A 17,621-nucleotide genomic window follows, 5' to 3' on the forward strand; every position below is an offset into this window, starting at 1 on the left:
TTCACACAGTGCAGAAGCCGGTTTGTGAGCGCCGAGGCTGCTGCTGCTTCATGTACCGTCAGAAATTACAGGGCAAACTCAGCCTGCTTGCTTGGATTTTTTTTATCGGTGGGGGGCAGCTTCAATGGGCTCAGGCACCTTACATAGGCCAGAATTAATCTTTTGTGTGGATATAATTAATTATTTTGCCACAAGCAACTGTTGAATTTGAAACAACAAAAAAGTTGTATAATTTCTGACGGTACTTGAATGCAGCATTAGCGGCAGCAGGAGCTCCTGCGTGCGCTTATTATTTTGCATTAAATATAACAATCTGAGTGTAGGAATGACAATCCAGTCCTTCTGCACATGTGGCAACAGGTAGATGAATCAAAATGATGTAAAGAGCTGTTCTGAAGGAAGAATTCACGTTGTGGATCAGTGATCAGCTGGTGGAAATAACCGCACGTGAGTCAATGCGCGCGTTCACACGCACTGATTAATTTACTGCTCTGATATATTCAATCATCTTTACACTTATATTTCTCTCCTTTTTGACGGTTTTCTGTTATAAATCAATATATATGGCTTAGAACATAATACTGTGATACAGCAGTGACCACAGCACACTTTTTTTTTTTTTTTTTAATTGGAGGAAGATGGAGCGCGCAGCGTGTCGACGGACAGTGTGGATTCTGATGATGATGGAGATGATCCCTCTTTTGTTCTGGATGAGGAACCAGAGCAGGTGGATCCACCGACGTGCACACAGATTCTGTTTGCAGTTTTTTTTTTACTTTTTCCCTTCATTCAGGAATTGTCGTGTGCCATGTGACTGGGCCATTAGTCATGTTTTTATCACAAAAGAATTTTCTTAAATCAGGCCAGGTGCTCGCAAAAGTAATTTTATGTTTCTTAGGTCAACTTTCTATTTGGTCAGGACACCTTACTAAACTACCTGACTGAGGTAAGGTTTGTAAGAGTAGTAACAGGCAAAGTTTCCTTTCTATTACATTCCTAAAATATGCCTGGTAATCCTCCTTACCTCTATACCTGTCACCACTTCATCCACAGACCAAAGAACTTGCTGCTGGCTTTCTCTAGATTTCATTCATGTTGGCAGACTGGACAGGTGGCTATTAAAAATTGCAAAAGAATAAAATCCTTCAGTTGGTTGGAAAAGCAAAATATGTCTCTTGGATGAACTGAGATTGTGCAACCACACTGGTCTCTGTTGAAAGCCGTGCCCCCGCCCCATGCTTTATGTCTCAAACACCCAAAAGCCATATGCTGTTGAACTCTGCTGTGTTTCCAGCTTCTTGTTCAACTCTCATAACCAACCTTTTCATATACATTAATTTCATAATTGAAAAAAGTTTGACATTCATTTGGCAAACGGCCAATGGAGATGAGTGTTGATAACATTTCATACAGCAGCTGACTGTGATTGTATTTAAAAAGCCATCAGAATGTATTTATATGATATTACTTTTCAATTTGGACTTTGTTCCTATGTACAGTTCTCAGTTACAGCTTAGATTTCCTGATTTTTATTTTTATTTTTCCCCCTCTGGCTTGACTGTCACACAGGCTTGAAGAAGCTAAATTAGACTTTTTCAGACATTTGCTGGAGCTTGCTGATCAGAAAGCTGGAGGTTAAAGACAGATGGTTTATGCACCATTTGGTTTTGGAATAATGATGTAATGTCAGTGGTGAGAATCTGTGAATCAATAGCTTTTTTTTCTGATGCGACTGGTTTCTTTGTAATTTTAGTAACTATTTAATCACAGTCGAAGTTATTGCCAAGTAAGTTCTCGCATACAAGGAATTTGATCTGGTGTCGTTGGTGCATAAACAACAATAGAAAGAAAAGGGGATAATACTTCTGTAAAAAGTAATTGATGCATTAACAATAATAAAAAGGGAAAAATGTTTTGGTAAGAAGTAAAGGAGTCAAATAGACAATAGGTAAAACTAAGTTCATTTTCAAATTAAGTATAACATAGTAGAACGGGGCTGTGCAAAGGCATGCAGATATACAGTACCTTTCAGTGCAGGGATTATCGGAGTGTACTTTGTGGGCGTGGCGGTGCAGGGGTGGAGACAGAGGCTGTTTTTGTGTCTTGAGGTTTCAATCCTGATGGACCTCAGCCATCTGCCTCAAGGGGAGGGTGACAAAGTTTCTTTCCTGGGTGAGAGGGATCAGCCTCAATCTTCCTTGCTTACCTCATGGCCCTGGAGGTGTACAGGTCCTGTAGGGATGGCAGATTGCAGTCGATCACCTTTTCTGTTGGGTGGATGATATGCTGCAGTCTGCTCCTGTCCTTAACAGTGGCGGCAGCGCAACAGATGATGATGGAGGAGGAGATGATGGACTCAGTGATGACAGTGTAGAAGTTCACCATCATTGTTTTTGGCAGGTTGAACTTCCTTAGCTGCTGCAGGAAGTACATCCCCTGTTGTCCTCCCTTTGTGAGAGAGCTGACTTTCGGCTCCCACTTGAGATCCTGAGTGATGGTGATTCCCAGGTAGCGGAAGGATTCCACAGTGGCAACTGGGGAGTCACACAGGATGATGGGGTTGGCCAGGACTGGGTTCTTTCTGTAGTCAACAACAGTCTTCACTGTCTTAAGGTCATTGAGCCCCAGATTGTTCTCTTTGCACCAGGAACACCAGGTGATTGATCTCCCGTCTGTAGGCATACTCATCTCCATTGATGAGATGAGTCCAATGAGAATTGGATCATCTGCGAACATCAGGAGCTTTACAGTCTGGTGACTGGAGGTGCAGCTGTAGGTGTACAGGGAGAAGAGTAGGGGGGAAAGAACGCAGTCTTGGGGGGATCCGGTACTGGTGGACCGTGTGTTGGAGATGTGCCCCCCCCCCAAGCTTCACGTGCTGCCTCCTATTGGACAGGAAGTCAATAATCCACTTGTAGGTGGAGTCGGGTACGCCAAGCTGACAGAGCTTGTTCTGCAGCAGGGCCGGGATGATAGTATTGAAAGCAGAGCTGAAGTCCATCCTGGCATAGGTTCCTGGGAAGTCCAGATGCTGTTGGCTCTGTAGGCAAACTGCAGAGAATCCAGGTAAGGTCAGAGATGGCCTTAAGGTGTGTGAAGACAAGGGCTTGAAGGTCTTTATCACCACAGAGTTCAGAGTAATGAGTTGTAGTCATTAAGACGTGAAGTTTTTTGGGGGGGATTGGGATGATGGTGGAGGCCTTGAAGCATGCTGGCACCTGGCATGTTTCCAGTGAGGTGTTGAAGATGTCGGTGAACACCGGGGATAGTTGGTCTGCATACTGTATTTGTATCCAAGTTTACTTAAGGTAATTTATCTAAGTGACTTCAACAGCTTTACTGCAGATGTTTCATCACTTGAATGAGTGGCTAAACATCTTGCTGACTATACAAGAAAATCAGTTTGCTTTCTGCTAAGGTTCTAGTTATCTCCTGCTTGGTTGATTGAGAACCTTCACTGATTAGGTTGCTAAAGGGCATCCCATATGGATTGTTAATCCATACTCTTTAGGATGTCATTTGTGTCTAACCATGTAGTTTCTCCGTGTCTCAAAGGCATCATAGTTCACATTAACAAGTAACCCCCATCAACCTGCCCTTTCAGGAAACTGTCCACATAAAAACAACTGACCCATGAAACCTGAACAGAAAGTGGAGGTTCTACAGATGTGTGCAATTGCATGTACTACTGGTTTAAGAGTAGCTTGGTGATTAGCATTTCTGTTTCTTTGGCTGCTGGTGGTGGTTGTTGTTGTGGTGGTGGTGGTGATGGTGTTTTAAAAAAAAAATATACCGTATATCCAGAAAATGTTCACAGCGCTGCACATTTTCCAAATTTCTTATGTTACAGCCTTTTCCAAAGTGGATGAAATTCATTTGTGCATCCTGTTTCTGCTGATCATCATTGTTGTTTCTACAGCTTAATTGGAGTCTACGTGGGGTACATTCAGTTGACTGGACATGAACATGGTGATCGTTGTATAGTTGGTAACTATAGACCTATAAGCATATTGCCAGTAATCTCCAAGATAGCAGAGAAAGTGGTCATAAAACAACTCACAGACCACATTAACAGTTGTAATCATGGTCTAAATCCAGCCCAGTTTGGATTCAGAAAACATTACTCCACAGAAATGGCCATTTTACATCTAACAGAGCAAATTCGATCTTGTCTTGATACATTTGGAGTTGTTGGAGCTGTGTTCTTAGACTTAAGGCCTTCGACACAGTTAACCATACAGTTCTGATATCCAAACTTTCCAGCTTTAATCTTTCAGCTAACACACTTGCATGGATGTCATCATACCTATCTAATAGGAGCCAGTGTGTGAAAATTAAAGATGTATATTCCAGCTACTTGAAGTGCACAATGGGTGTGCCACAAGGATCTGTATTAGGTCCACTACTTTTTAGTCTTTACATTAATGACCTTCCACAGTTTTGTCGTAATGTGGAGATGCAATGTTATGCTGATGACACTGTTTTATATACCCATGCTAAGTCAGCTCAACAAGCTGCTGAGAAATTAAATAATGCTTTGGTTGGAGTGGCTGAGTGGATAGACCGCTCCTGTCTCACTTTAAATGTAGGTAAAACTAAAGGTATGTTCTTCTCCAAAACGAAATTGAACATCTCAGATGTAAAAGTTTGCATTGGGGTGAACAAATTGAGATTGTTACTGAATTCAAATATCTTGGTGTGTTACTGGATCTGAATTTGAGCTATAAGAAACATATCAAAAAAATGACAAAAACTATTAAATATAAGCTGGCCCTATTTAGACAAATTAGATCCTTCTTATCTACAGAGGCTGCCAAGATATTTTTGCATGCTTTAATTTTCCCCCATATTTCATACTGTATTACTTGTTGGGGTCAGGCTAGCCAGACAGCAATTAGGCCCTTAGAATCCCTGTACAAACAGGCCCTGAAAATTTTTGACAAAAGCCTCTGAGGTATCATCATTGTAGCATATTACATAAGTACAATCTATTATCTTTTGAAAATTTTAGGATATTTTCAAATTTATGTGCTGTTTACAAAATCTTAAACGGCTTGGCTCCCGCCTGTTTGTGCAAGTTTGTCTACTATCGTGGCTTTGTAAGGTCTACGAGAATAGCTTCCATACATGATTGTGTTTTACCCCTTCGCTATTCAGCATTTGGGCAGGCAGCTTTTTCTGTTAAAGCTGTTACACAACGGAATGCCATTCCAGACAATATAAAAAAATTGCGGCTCATTTTGTGATTTTAAAGTTAATATTAAAAATATTTAAAGAATTCACAACAATGCACCCACTAATAAGTTAGTGCTTTTTTTTTTTTTTCTCCATAAGGGGTGTGTGTGTGTGACTGGGGGCAGTGTTGTGTGCTGTGCATGCTACTACACCCTATGATTATGTATATGTTTGAGTGTTATGAGGGGCATTCTATTTACAATATGTAGTGTCGCTGTATGTTTTTATTTAAGTGATGTTTAACATCTTGGTTGTATTTATTTGTGATATTTGATGATTTTATATGTGTCATATTTATTTGTGATCAGGGACTGCAGATGTAAATTAGCCTAAGGCTAACTCTGGTGCAATGCATCAAATGATGACATTTATGTTTTTAATTGCACATGGTCCCTTTCAAATAAATTGAAATTGAAATTTGGAAAGACACGTACCTGTCTACATATAAGGTCCCACAGTTGACAGTGCATGTCAGTGCACAAACCAAGCATGAAGTCAAAGGAATTTTTTATAGACCTCTGAGACAGGATTGTCTTGAGGCATAAATCTGGGGAACGGTACAGAAACATTTTTACTGCTTTGAATGAGTACAGTGGCTTCCATCATCTGTAAATGGTCACGCTGTCAGCGCTCCAGCATTCCTCTGTGGAGAGAGGAGAACCTTCTAGAACAGGGGTGGCCAACTTCGCTCCTCGAGATCTACCTTCCTGACACTCTTAGTTGCCTTACTGCTCCAACACACCTGAATCCAATGAAAGTCTCATTAAAAGCCTGCTAACGAGTCTTTCATTGCATTCAGGTGTGTTGGAGCAGGGAGACAACTGAGAGTGTTAGGAAGGTGGCTCTCGAGGACCGAACTTGGCCACCCCTGTTCTAGAAGGATGACCATCTCTGCAGCAATCCACCAATCAGGCCTGTATGGTAGAGTGGCCAGACGGAAGTCACTCCTTATTAAAAGGCACATGGCAGCCCACCTGGAGTTTGGCAAAAAGCAGCTGAAGGACTCTCAGACCATGAGAAACAAAATTCTCTGGTCTGAGCACGTGCAACACACTAGTGCACGCACACACACACACACATATATATATATAAATTTTAAAACTATGCTGCACTCTGCTATACCCTGTTGTTAACGGATGTCTTGACATCATCAGTCTGATGACTGGTTAATGACCAGTTGTTCATTACTTGCTGATTTACAGTAATGATGGAGAACAGCAACAGTGTAATTTTGACAAAGCATCTGTTTTCCACGTTTCCTCAATGCAAACTCACGGTAAAAGGGTGTTTTTGTTTTTATGAAACCTTTCCTTACAGCTGTAGATATAATAAAAATCTTTTCCACTCCCAGACTTAATGGTTTTGGTGAGGTCGCACTTTTGTCAAAATTTCCTCCTGCCTAGTTTCTCCTCTCCCAACTGGTGCATAAATCATGTCAGTTAAGGACATTTATTGTACTTGGTAACAGTAGTTATTGTCATGCTTTGTCACACAGCCAGAGCTCCTGACCAATAAATGTCAGTGGTGTGAATTATCAAGACTGTACACACTGTGGAGGTGTTTGTCTTTTGCCAGGATCTTAACTTTACACATCCACATCCTTCAGTTGGCCGACATATTGACTTGGGGGCAAAGGTTGACAGGTACTGAAGTCCAGCACTCTTCCAAATGGCTCACAAGGATGTTTTCTACATTTTCCGTGCTTTATTTATTTATTTATTTTTAATATTGGTTAATTCATTGCATTGTTGACGTGCCAGGCACCCCCCCCACAGAAAACCAGAAACAGCACTGTTTACTTTTAGTCTTAAAAAATATATATATATATATAGTTTCAAATGTTTCCTGACATACAGTGGTCAATAGGAATGATGCTTTAAACAATAATATAGCAGCCAGAAACTTTCTTTTCAATGTAAAGCTCTTCATGGTGTCCTGTGCAAAGAGCTGTCTGGGCTTCTCTGTCCACTATTAACATTCTCTGTCGTGCTGCATGTGTATGTTTAGCCCGTGAGATTTTTTCCTGTGTTCATTTAGTGCATTTGAGTCCTCTTCTGTGAAAGTTAAATTTATTTATTTTGCAAAATGGCAGAGGGCAACTACTTTCCAGAAATGCATTCAGAAATCGCAATTGGAGGCAAAAAATGCTAGTAACATAGTCAAACAAGAATCCACATACGTCTGTCTGTTCTTGCATAGGGAGCTTTTAGATCTGTAGAGTCTCAACTACCAGTCATTCTGCTCAATGCAGAGGAGAGGGGGAGATTTTCTTTTCATCACTTCATAAAGCTGACTCAGTGACTTTAGAGAGTCAAACACAGCAGCCCAATGCTTTATTATGAAATACAAGACTATTTAAAACTTTTTTATGATGCTGTGCATAATTTTTCTCACATTGACAACTTTGATTATATCTGTTTATCAGTAGTGTCAGTCAATAATTGATTTTCTCAGTTTGACTAAAGCTTGTTCTCCCCCCCCCCCCCCCCCCCCCCATAAAACAGCATCCAAATCTTATCTATCAGTTGAGTCACAGAGGGAAAATAAATTAGGATTTTTTTAGAGCAGGAGTGATCTTCGTCTGGCTTTTCCAGCTGTATCATGACAATAACACCAGGAATATTTCTTACAGTGCATTCACTTACACAAATATTTTCATTTACTTTGGCAAGTACCGATGCTTCTTTAATTCTATATAAAATTGTTGCCATTAATAGAATTGTAAAACACTTCTTCTATATGAGTAATCTTGGGCTGTAGTTATTTTTAAAAATATTTTTTTTTTAATTTGTTATTCCAATGCTACTCATTGCGTTCATCTGCATTATTTTCAAATCCAGAATTGACTTGATGTCACACTCTTGAATTATATGACAGAAAACTGGTCTCACTCAGAAAAGCAGTTTATCCTAATTCCATATGTTTGAAAGAAAACAAAAAAGTTAGCCTTAGAGGAAATTACTTGTATGGTTGTTTTTTTTTTATTCATGTATTTTTTTTTTTAAATAAAGTTTGCATTTCTACAAATAAGCAGATGTACAGTTTGTATCCCACACAGAGGATGACATTTGTAGCAGCACGGTATCAGTATATTTTAGTAGCGTGACATGAGCAAACATTTATCTAGGTAGGTAACAGTGTTGTATAAAGTACCAGAAAATCACATTTAAGTAAAAGTACAGATACCCATTAAAAAATGACTTTGGTAGAAGTTCAAGTCACCGATTGAAATGCTACTCAAGTAAGTCTTAAAGTATCTAGTATTTATTGTACTTAAGTATGAGTATTGTAATGTACAACTAAATGTATTCAAGTATTGAAAGTAAAAGTACAAGTAAATGTTATTAATCAAAAACAGACTGTTTTTTTATATTACAGTTTATCTTGTCTTGTAAATGACTGGTAGTATTAGTCAAAATACTGAAAATTGTGCACATCACACCAAAACACTTCAGAAACAAGGTTTCAAAACCTAAACGACAGTAGACTACTCACTAGGTGTTCACAGGAAACAGTTATTTATTTCTATATGTATTTATTTATTTTCATTGTTACATGGTTTTATCTTTTCTGTTGTTTTGTTTCATTAGGTTCTTTTTGTCTCTTTCTCTAAAATTGTATTGTGACATTATTAGTATATTATTATTGACTAATATTGTCTATTATGTAGACTATTATTGTTGTTGCTATTATTAATATATGAATAAAAATAAATTTAAAAAATTACAATTTGACTCTTTTACAACAATGAACACCCAGCCATTAATTATACAGAAAACAAAACACAAATGTGCTGATGCGAACAGCTTAATGCTAACTTTAACATTGAAGACGCCATAGACATGCTAACGCGTTAGCATCGGTCCTGTTTTTAAGTTATAAAATACATCTATCAACCGTTTCAGAAGACCATAACAGGTTGGTTTAACATAAAAATATTAAATATTACTCATAGACATATGCTCTTCAGGGTTTTAGCGGGAAAAAAGTAGGATAAAGTGAAATAAACAATGGAATAAACAAAATAAAGCACTGCTTCGATCCGTATCACTGCTTTGATTGGTTCAAGGTTCAAAGCAAAGCCGCGCTGCAGAAAAGTTGATTATAGACCCGCTGCAGGTCTGTAATCAATGTAGAGAAATGATAATTTTCCTGACAAACAAGTGCACAACTGCAACAAAGCCTACCGGACATGCCTGTCTCTGGGTGAAAACACGACTTTTTTTCGTGTGTGTGTGTGTGTGTGTGTGTGTGTGTGTGTGTGTGTGTGTGTGTGTGTGTGTGTGTGTGTTTGTAACGAGTAACAGCATGGCACATAGAAAATGTATCGGAGTAGAAGTATGCAATTAAGGTCGGAAATGTAGTGAAGTAAAAGTGAAAGAAAGCTGAATTAAAAAAAAAAACTCAAGTAAAGTACAAAGTCTCCCAAAACGTACTTAAGTACAATAGTGAAGCATTTTTATTTCGTTACTATACAACGCTGGTAGGTAATGAACGCGCACACACAGAAAGACATGGCAGAGTGAAAAGATGGAAGAGTGCAGAACTGGGTATTGTGTAAAAGTAAGAGAAGAGTCTGATTTCACTTGAAGTCCTCACATACAGCTGAGGGATCGCTTGTCCAAACTTTCTCTCATGTGTGTCTAATATAGTGACTAATCTGATGGTGATACTGGTGTATAGTCCTCATGGTGTGTTTTTCTCTATCCACACACGGGCTGAGCACAGCGGCTGTGAGAGTTGGCATGTGGTTTCCCAGTTTGATAAATGAAGCAGCTTTCCATAGAACAAGAATCATATTTGTCAATATGGCATATCCATATTGTTCTTTAATGGCTGATTTCCAGCAATCTAAAGCTTTAAGGACATTTTGTTCGCAGTTTAGTTCCTAACCTTTTCTTTTTTCCATAGGGTTAGTAGATGTAATTGCTGCCAGTGGTTGTGTTTTTATGCCACTTTCCCCGCAGTAAACGGTTGATAGAAATTTTATTGTGCCAGCTTTTTCTGCTCCAGTAGAAATTCAAAAACCCAGACACGCATGTGTTTTCCAGTTGTGGGTTTAGATCGCGGTTTGATTGGCCCAAAAGAAATTTAAGCATTCTCAGTGTTCTTGTCCTCACCGACGTGCTGCTGCACCTCTTGAGGATTTGCACTTCAATCCAGTCAAACTTGAATATAAGTAGTTCAGTAGATAACTACCCCATGAGGCTTAAAATGATCCACATCAATGCCTCATTGTTTTCTCTCTCTTTCTCTCTCTCTCTCTCTCTCTCTCTCTCACACACACACACACCACTTGTGTGAAGTATTAAAATCTACTCCTACCTTGGGGTAGATTAGCGCTCAGTTATCTCTTGCTTGCAGAATGTCTACCTTGTCTTGTTGGTGATCTCCCACCAGCAGTCCTGACATTTACAGCCACAGATGTTGTGTTCAGCATTGTAAGTACTTTGTACTTGTTCTGTCTCACCATTTTAAGGCAGAAAGTTCTCATGTGAAGTCCTTCACATTTGGTACAAGAATCCATCAAAATGATTTTGCTCAGAATGCAGATGGTTGTTATTATTTTTGCTTTAATATAGGCAGTTTTTCTTTTGACGTCTTGAAGGTCAAGTAAGGCCTGGGAGAATGCACTTGTGACGCATTGCTACATTAACCACACTGCGGAACTGCCTTGGGCCCTGAATGGCAACAACATAGGAAGAAAACCGATCCATCTTCTTGAACTGTTTCTCAAAAGCAAACCAGCAAATTCTGAGCAGATTTTCTTGAGTTAATTGTATGTTTAGCATTCAGGTCTGGGAACATGACTGGTGCCAGTTGTCACCACATCTACCATATTACAGAGCAACCAACCCATTCCCTTATTCTCAGAAGCAGCTATCTATGTGCTTCAACCAGGGCATCCTCTTGACCTTTTACAGTTTCTGAGGTCCTCAACACTGAGGCCCCTGTCTGCTGGATAGTGCAATTCAATTTCAATTTATTTCATTTATATAGCGCCAAATCACAACAAAGTTGCCTCAAGGTGCCTCAGCTCAACTCAAACTTTATTTATAGAGCACATTTAAAACAACCAGAGTTGACCAAAGTGCTGTACACATTAAAACAAGATCATTAATAAACACAGCAATACAGTAAATACTAATACTAAAATACATAACACAGTGCTATAAAACAAATAAAAATTGATTTAACTTTAAAAAACATTTGCCAAAAATTGCTTCACACAAGTAAGGTCTTGTGTGAAGCGCCAAAGCAAACATGCCACAAGCTCATACCTGTCGGTCTGTACGGTTTACCTGTATTTCGTATGGGCTAAAGTCATTTTTGGGTAAAGTCTTTTTTCACCCAGTATGGTGTAGGACCAATATAGTGAAACTAAAAATTTTAAAGTCATGTATTTTTTGTTTTGTTTATTATTATTATTATTTTGTTAATTAATTAATTTTTTTATGGAAACGCTGTTCCGCTTTGTTTTGACTTTAGTGATTTCTTCCTGTTAAAAGGGAGTTTTTCCTTCCCACTGTTGCCAAGTGCTTGCTCACAGGGGGTCGTTTTGACCGTTGGGGTTTTACATAATTATTGTATGGCCTTGCCTTACAATATAAAGCGCCTTGGGGCAACTGTTTGTTGTGATTTGGCGCTATATAAAAAAATTGATTGATTGATTGATTGATTTGGCCGGTAAGTACAGACAGAGAACAATAACTGGGTTAGATGTCTGTACCCTCTGAAACTTTATTGTACTGTTTAAACTGCACCAGACCAGAGGTTTATTCTTTTTTCCTTTTTTTTTTTTTTTTTTTAAGGACGCCAAGAAAAGTAACATTATCAGTACATCAACTGTGCATGGATTAACTTTTCTTACTGTGACAAATAAAACAGCCACACATGCAGGTTCAGTGCTTTTCATACCAAAAGTTAACTTTCTTTAGTAAGTGTGATTCTTAAATCTTAAATATGGGAGTTTGTGCTTTTACTAACGTTCACTAACGTTAAACGTTTAACATTTTACTAACGTTTTACTAACCCTAACCCTAACATTCGGCTTTAGCGATCATTAATCAAACAGACTCACGGAGCTCCGACACGTTTAAAATGGCCTAAAAATGTTCGAGGCAGCACAGTGGCTTAGTGGTTGGTACTGTTGCCTCACAGCAAGAAGGTCATGGGATTAATTCCCACCTGAAGCCTTTCTGTGTGGAGTTTGCATGTTCTCCCCGCATTTGCATGGGATCCCTCCGGGTGCTCCGGCTTCCTCCCATATCCAAGGACATGCAGGTTAGGTGGATTGGAAACGTTAAATTGTCTCTAGGGGTGTATGTGGGTGGGTGTGAATGTGTTTGTCTATTTGTGAACCTGCGACAGACTGTCGTCCTGTCTAGGGTATATCGCGCCTCACGCCCTGTGACTGCTGGGATAAGCTCCAGTCCCATGACCCTTAACTGGAGTAAGCAGTTGAAGATGAGTGTGTAAAAATGTTTGATTCATGGCGTCTTTGTCCAGAGTTTAATGTTCAGTGGACAGATTTAAGAATGAAATCACTTTAGATCCAATAAGAATAAATAGAGATCATATTGTAACATATCACCACATTTTCATGTGTTTCATCTTTAATCCTATTTTGAAATATTTTCACATTTTTCTTTTTCAGTCTCTGTATTTCAAAACTTGCTGCTTTGTTGCCACTTTATCACTTGATCTTTATTTATTCTCGCTTTTTTCCCCCAAGATTTTATGCTAACCAGTTTTGATAATTGAAATCAAAGAAATGCGGAGACCATGAAGTCATCCATCAACAATATTTCACAGTAAGATTTAATCTTATTGTGAAATGTATTCATTGTACCTGTTGTTTGTGTCATTTCATTGATCTCATTTCAATTATACCTTTTTTTTTTTTAGATTCATGTACAGGCAGTTATAATACAACTTCACTTTTATTTCAGACAGACGCACATTCCATGTGCAAACATGGTTTTGCAAGTGATAACTGCAACACCCTGATTATGTTCACAGTGTTTATCAAAATTTGGTGGCTGTCTAGTCAGTCTAACTGAATATAATCAATATATGATGAGATGTGATGTTTCAAACATTGTGTATGTGCAAACAACATGCATGTGTTACACATGCACATATAATCAAGGTCAGACAACATTGTAAGTTCAACAACCAACATTGTTTGAGGCGGTTCAGTGTTGCTTATTGTTATTTATATAACGGCTGAGTGGATCCTTGTCATTTGATTGGTGGGTTGTATGTCATGTGACATGGATTATTCGTACCATTTGCTGTTGTAACATACGACCCACTGGACATGAACCTGTGCCGTCCAGAAGCTCTGATTGCCAGTCAGAGACTTTACCAATGAGCTATGGAGCTGTATTTTGAAAGCTGTGGGAATCTGCCTCATATCAGGAAGGACGTGGAAGTATTACAAAAAAAAATAAAAGTAAACTCACACACCATATAAAAACACCACATTTATCAAGTGAGCAGTACAAATATGATCCGTCTGTTCCTCTGTAAATGACCCATGGTCACAGACATACACTCATGAAATGGCATGAATGAGAAAGTTCGCTTGTCTCATTCATGTCCACATCTGCTGGCACAGCTCCAACTGGCCGCGCATCATCTTGTAGACGATGTGCTGCAGGACACCACGTCATGTGGAACAGAGCTCACGTGGGTGGCATGACAGTGAGATCACCTGCTGCGTGTTCTGATCTGATGGTCCGTTTCACCCTGGGAGCAGCTTGTCCATGTCCACGCCATGCATGCGCTTGCTCACTGCAGCACGTCGCCACAGTGATATGTTTTTATTTATGTCCACTTGATAACAGCAAACACACATACACACGTCACAGTGAGCAGTTGTTTGTCCATGTCCGTCCAAACACAGTACGTGGTGTCCAGCTGGAATGTCCAGATGGAGACACACCTCCTGTCATCTCAGTGCACACACCAAAGTCACACTCGTGTGGGACTTAGACAAATTTCTCTGTGAGTACGACAGTGGTCGTCTGCAGTCTGTTGTCATGCCAAGAGTGCGACTGGCCACACATTTTCTAAGTGCCATGTGAGCGGTGTCAGGTGTTCGTGCATGTCACCTGGAATTTGGCCACCACCTGCCGCGAGAGGGTGCAATGGGTTTGCACAGTGCACACTTTGTCTTTCAGGTGCTTGTGTGCACAAATAGTTGTAGCAACAGGTGTACAAGGTGTTAGAGGCTGGGATGACATTACACAGTTTGCACACGATTCGTCCAAACTTCGCACTATGTGTGAAGGGGCCCTAAGACTCTCAATGGCCCAGTAAGGGCTGACAGGTCCCAGAGTAAGACACATATCTCAACAGGGTTGACAGGTATGCAAGCCCAAAGTGTGGGAGTTGACTTTCCCTCACAGAGTCTCCTTAAGCAACCGTTCATTCAACACGGTCATTCCAGTGGTACCCAAGGATCCTCCAAAGAGACCTGTTATAGTACCCAAGACATCCATTCTTTGCCTTAGGTAACTGATTTGCATGCAGGTCTTAAAACATACAGTAAGACAGGAAGCACCTGGACCCTTGAAGCGTGGACCTTCCTTCTGGAAGTTATCGGCACTGCAGAATGTCTCTTCCCAGGGACCTTATGAAGTCATAAGCTCTTCCAGGTGTCTCTTGATGTCAGAAGTCCCAGAGACATGAAAATCACATATGCAGACATGGGAGACATAAATTACAATACTTAGCCTGTCAATCTTAAATCACGGGCTGATTAGCCTTGGTTTATGTGTGCACGCTCGAAGTATACCAGTTGTCACTGTAGTACCGTGAGGGGATGCAATTGTGGATGAATGTTTCTTATCACTGCTTATGACCGTTTTTATTTTTCTATTGTGCTATGGAAGAAATTTCATTATCTTTGTGTTGCTCCCAGTTGTGTGGTACTTCTATATTGTATATACTGATGCTTAATGCCGCAATTTTTTTGCAATTCACTTTGCTGCCTTACATTATTTTGCAGCACTCTGGATTAGTTGTCAGTTGCTGTAATTTCTGTAGTACAAAAATGGATTGTTTTGAATTTGATTTCTACTGCTTCATTTACAACACAAGATAAGGAACACTGTCTGCAACAGTCTAAAGGTTGCATTTGTTGTTTTCTGCATGCGCGGTCTGGTGGCTTAATGTGGCTGTGACAGTGTTGCAGCTACATCCACAAGTTGCAACATCACTGTCCTTTATCTGAGCTCATTCATTTCCCTTTCTGTATATTTATGTAGTCTTAACAAATCTTCACGGATATGTTGCTTGGTTTTATCTGCTGTCATAAAGGACATTGGTTTTGCTGTGATTCAAAAAGGTTTGAGGGTACTTCTGTTCTGCCAGTGGACGGCAGCCAAACAAACAAGGCCACCAGTCTGTTCAAATGTAGCACAACAGAACGTGCACCTGATAATTAAAATACTTCTTTTATTTCTTGCTGTGTCTGTCAGAAGAAGCATTCTCCGAGCAGTATGAGCGACTGAAAGAGGAGAAAGATTCTCTCACCAAACTGCAGAAGGAATGCACTGCTACGAGGTAAGTGCGAACGTGTAATTAGTTTAATTTCTGCAGACACAACACTCTACTTGAATGCCTTTTATAGCCAGCTAGATATTACTCTGAGAATGGTACGACCTCATGTTTTACTCAACTGTCCTAAGATTGATAAGATTACACCTTTCTATCTACCTCCCACCTTGTTCGTAAAATAAGGTGGGTGTTGTTGTGGCGGATGCTCTCAATAGAAAGTTTGAACGTTGTGTTAAAAAAACCATGTTGGTCTGTTTGATTTGGCCTGCAGGAAAACATAGTGAATGTCGATTCAGGGTACAGCTTTGTTTGAAGGAAAAATATTTGGCAGTCATTGAGGGTCAATCAGAGTCCCTGAAAGGCCAGCAGAGGCCAAGATAACCAGCAAATTGAAATGAACACAAACATTGAGCATCTGCTGAATGTAGATGGAAATATCTGCCACTGTCATGTTTAATAAGTCAATTCAGTATCTCAGCACGTGGTCTGTATGATCAAATATTTCTCCGGGTTTATTTGGATATGTAACAGATAAAAGTAAAACTAATAACTTAGTCCACTCAGCACGTCCTTTGGGATCTTTACATTCTGTTGGAAAAGTTACAGCGCAAATGCAATGTGCGGTTTCCACTCCTGTGCTGGAGAAATGAGCTTTTTTTCCACTTTTCAGCCTACGCCAACAACGTGGATCCGACACGCTGCTTTAACACTGTTTAAAGCTGCTAATTTAACTTTAAGGACAAAAGATAAATGGATCGCACACTCTTGTAATGCGGCTTCTGTTGTGAAAGTGTAGGGACACGGACCCACATCAGAAAAAGTAATGTTACACACAGAAGCACAGAAGTGTTCTTCTAAACGGTTGTCTAACCGTATGACCAGGTCGATAAGCCCGTCAAAATCCCGCGGCTCATCCTTAGCCAGCAGGTGCTCCTTCAGGACCAGAGACAGTCCGTTTACGAAGGCGGCGCGGAGTGCAACGTTATTCCAGCCGGACCTCGCAGCCGCGATGCGGAAGTCGACTGCATACTCGGCTGCACTCCGATGTCCCTGTCTCATTGACAGCAGCACAGTCGAAGCGGTCTCGCCTGTATTGGGATGATCAAACACCTGTTTGATCTCCCTCACAAACCCAGTATATGTGGTTAGGAGCCGTGAATTTTGCTCCCAGAGCGCCGTAGCCCAGGCGCGTGCCTCTCCTCGAAGCAAATTAATAACATAAGCCACCCGGCTGGCATCGGACGCGTACATGACGGGACGCTGTGAAAAGACGAGCGAACACTGCATTAAGAAGTCTGCGCACGTCTCGACACAACCTCCGTACGGCTCCGGAGGGCTTATGTATGCTTCAGGGGATGGGGGGGGGTTCGTTGAATGACCACTGGAATGTCTGTATTCAGTGCTCGGTCAGCAGGAGGAGGTGCTGCAACAGCGCCCTGTGTGCGCGCTTCCACCTGGGCGGTGAGAGCCTCCATCCTCCGATTAAGTATAACGTTCTGCTCGGTCACGAAGTCCGACCGAGCAGTGAAGGCGGTTAAGATTTGCTGCAGCTCACTTAACACGCCTCCTGCCGACGCCTGTGCACCCTGCGTTTCCATTGGTGGTTTACTCGATGGTTGACGCCCCTCGGGATCCATGACGCTGGCCGAGAAATCCTGTTGTGAAAGTGTAGGGACCAGTGTTGCCACAGTTACTTTGAAAAAGTAATCCAATTACTGATTACTGATTACTCCTTGAAAAAGTAACTTAGTTACTTTACTGATTACTCAATTGTAAAAGTAACTAAGTTAGATTACTAGTTACTTTTTTAGTTACTT

At 40.4% G+C, this 17,621-nt stretch overlaps 1 protein-coding gene across 1 annotated transcript in view; it reads left to right on the plus strand.

The window, feature by feature from the left end:
• The window catches only part of uvrag (UV radiation resistance associated gene), a 329,710-nt gene that overhangs the window by 127,222 nt on the left and 184,867 nt on the right, over window positions 1-17,621 (plus strand). The window contains exon 9 of the mRNA XM_034179025.1: window positions 15,726-15,810. Within this exon, the coding sequence (XP_034034916.1) occupies window positions 15,726-15,810 (85 nt within the window). The remainder of the gene's footprint in view (window positions 1-15,725; window positions 15,811-17,621) is intronic.

Source organism: Thalassophryne amazonica, chromosome 9 (assembly GCF_902500255.1).
Source record: "Thalassophryne amazonica chromosome 9, fThaAma1.1, whole genome shotgun sequence".
NCBI classification, from domain to species: domain Eukaryota; kingdom Metazoa; phylum Chordata; class Actinopteri; order Batrachoidiformes; family Batrachoididae; genus Thalassophryne; species Thalassophryne amazonica.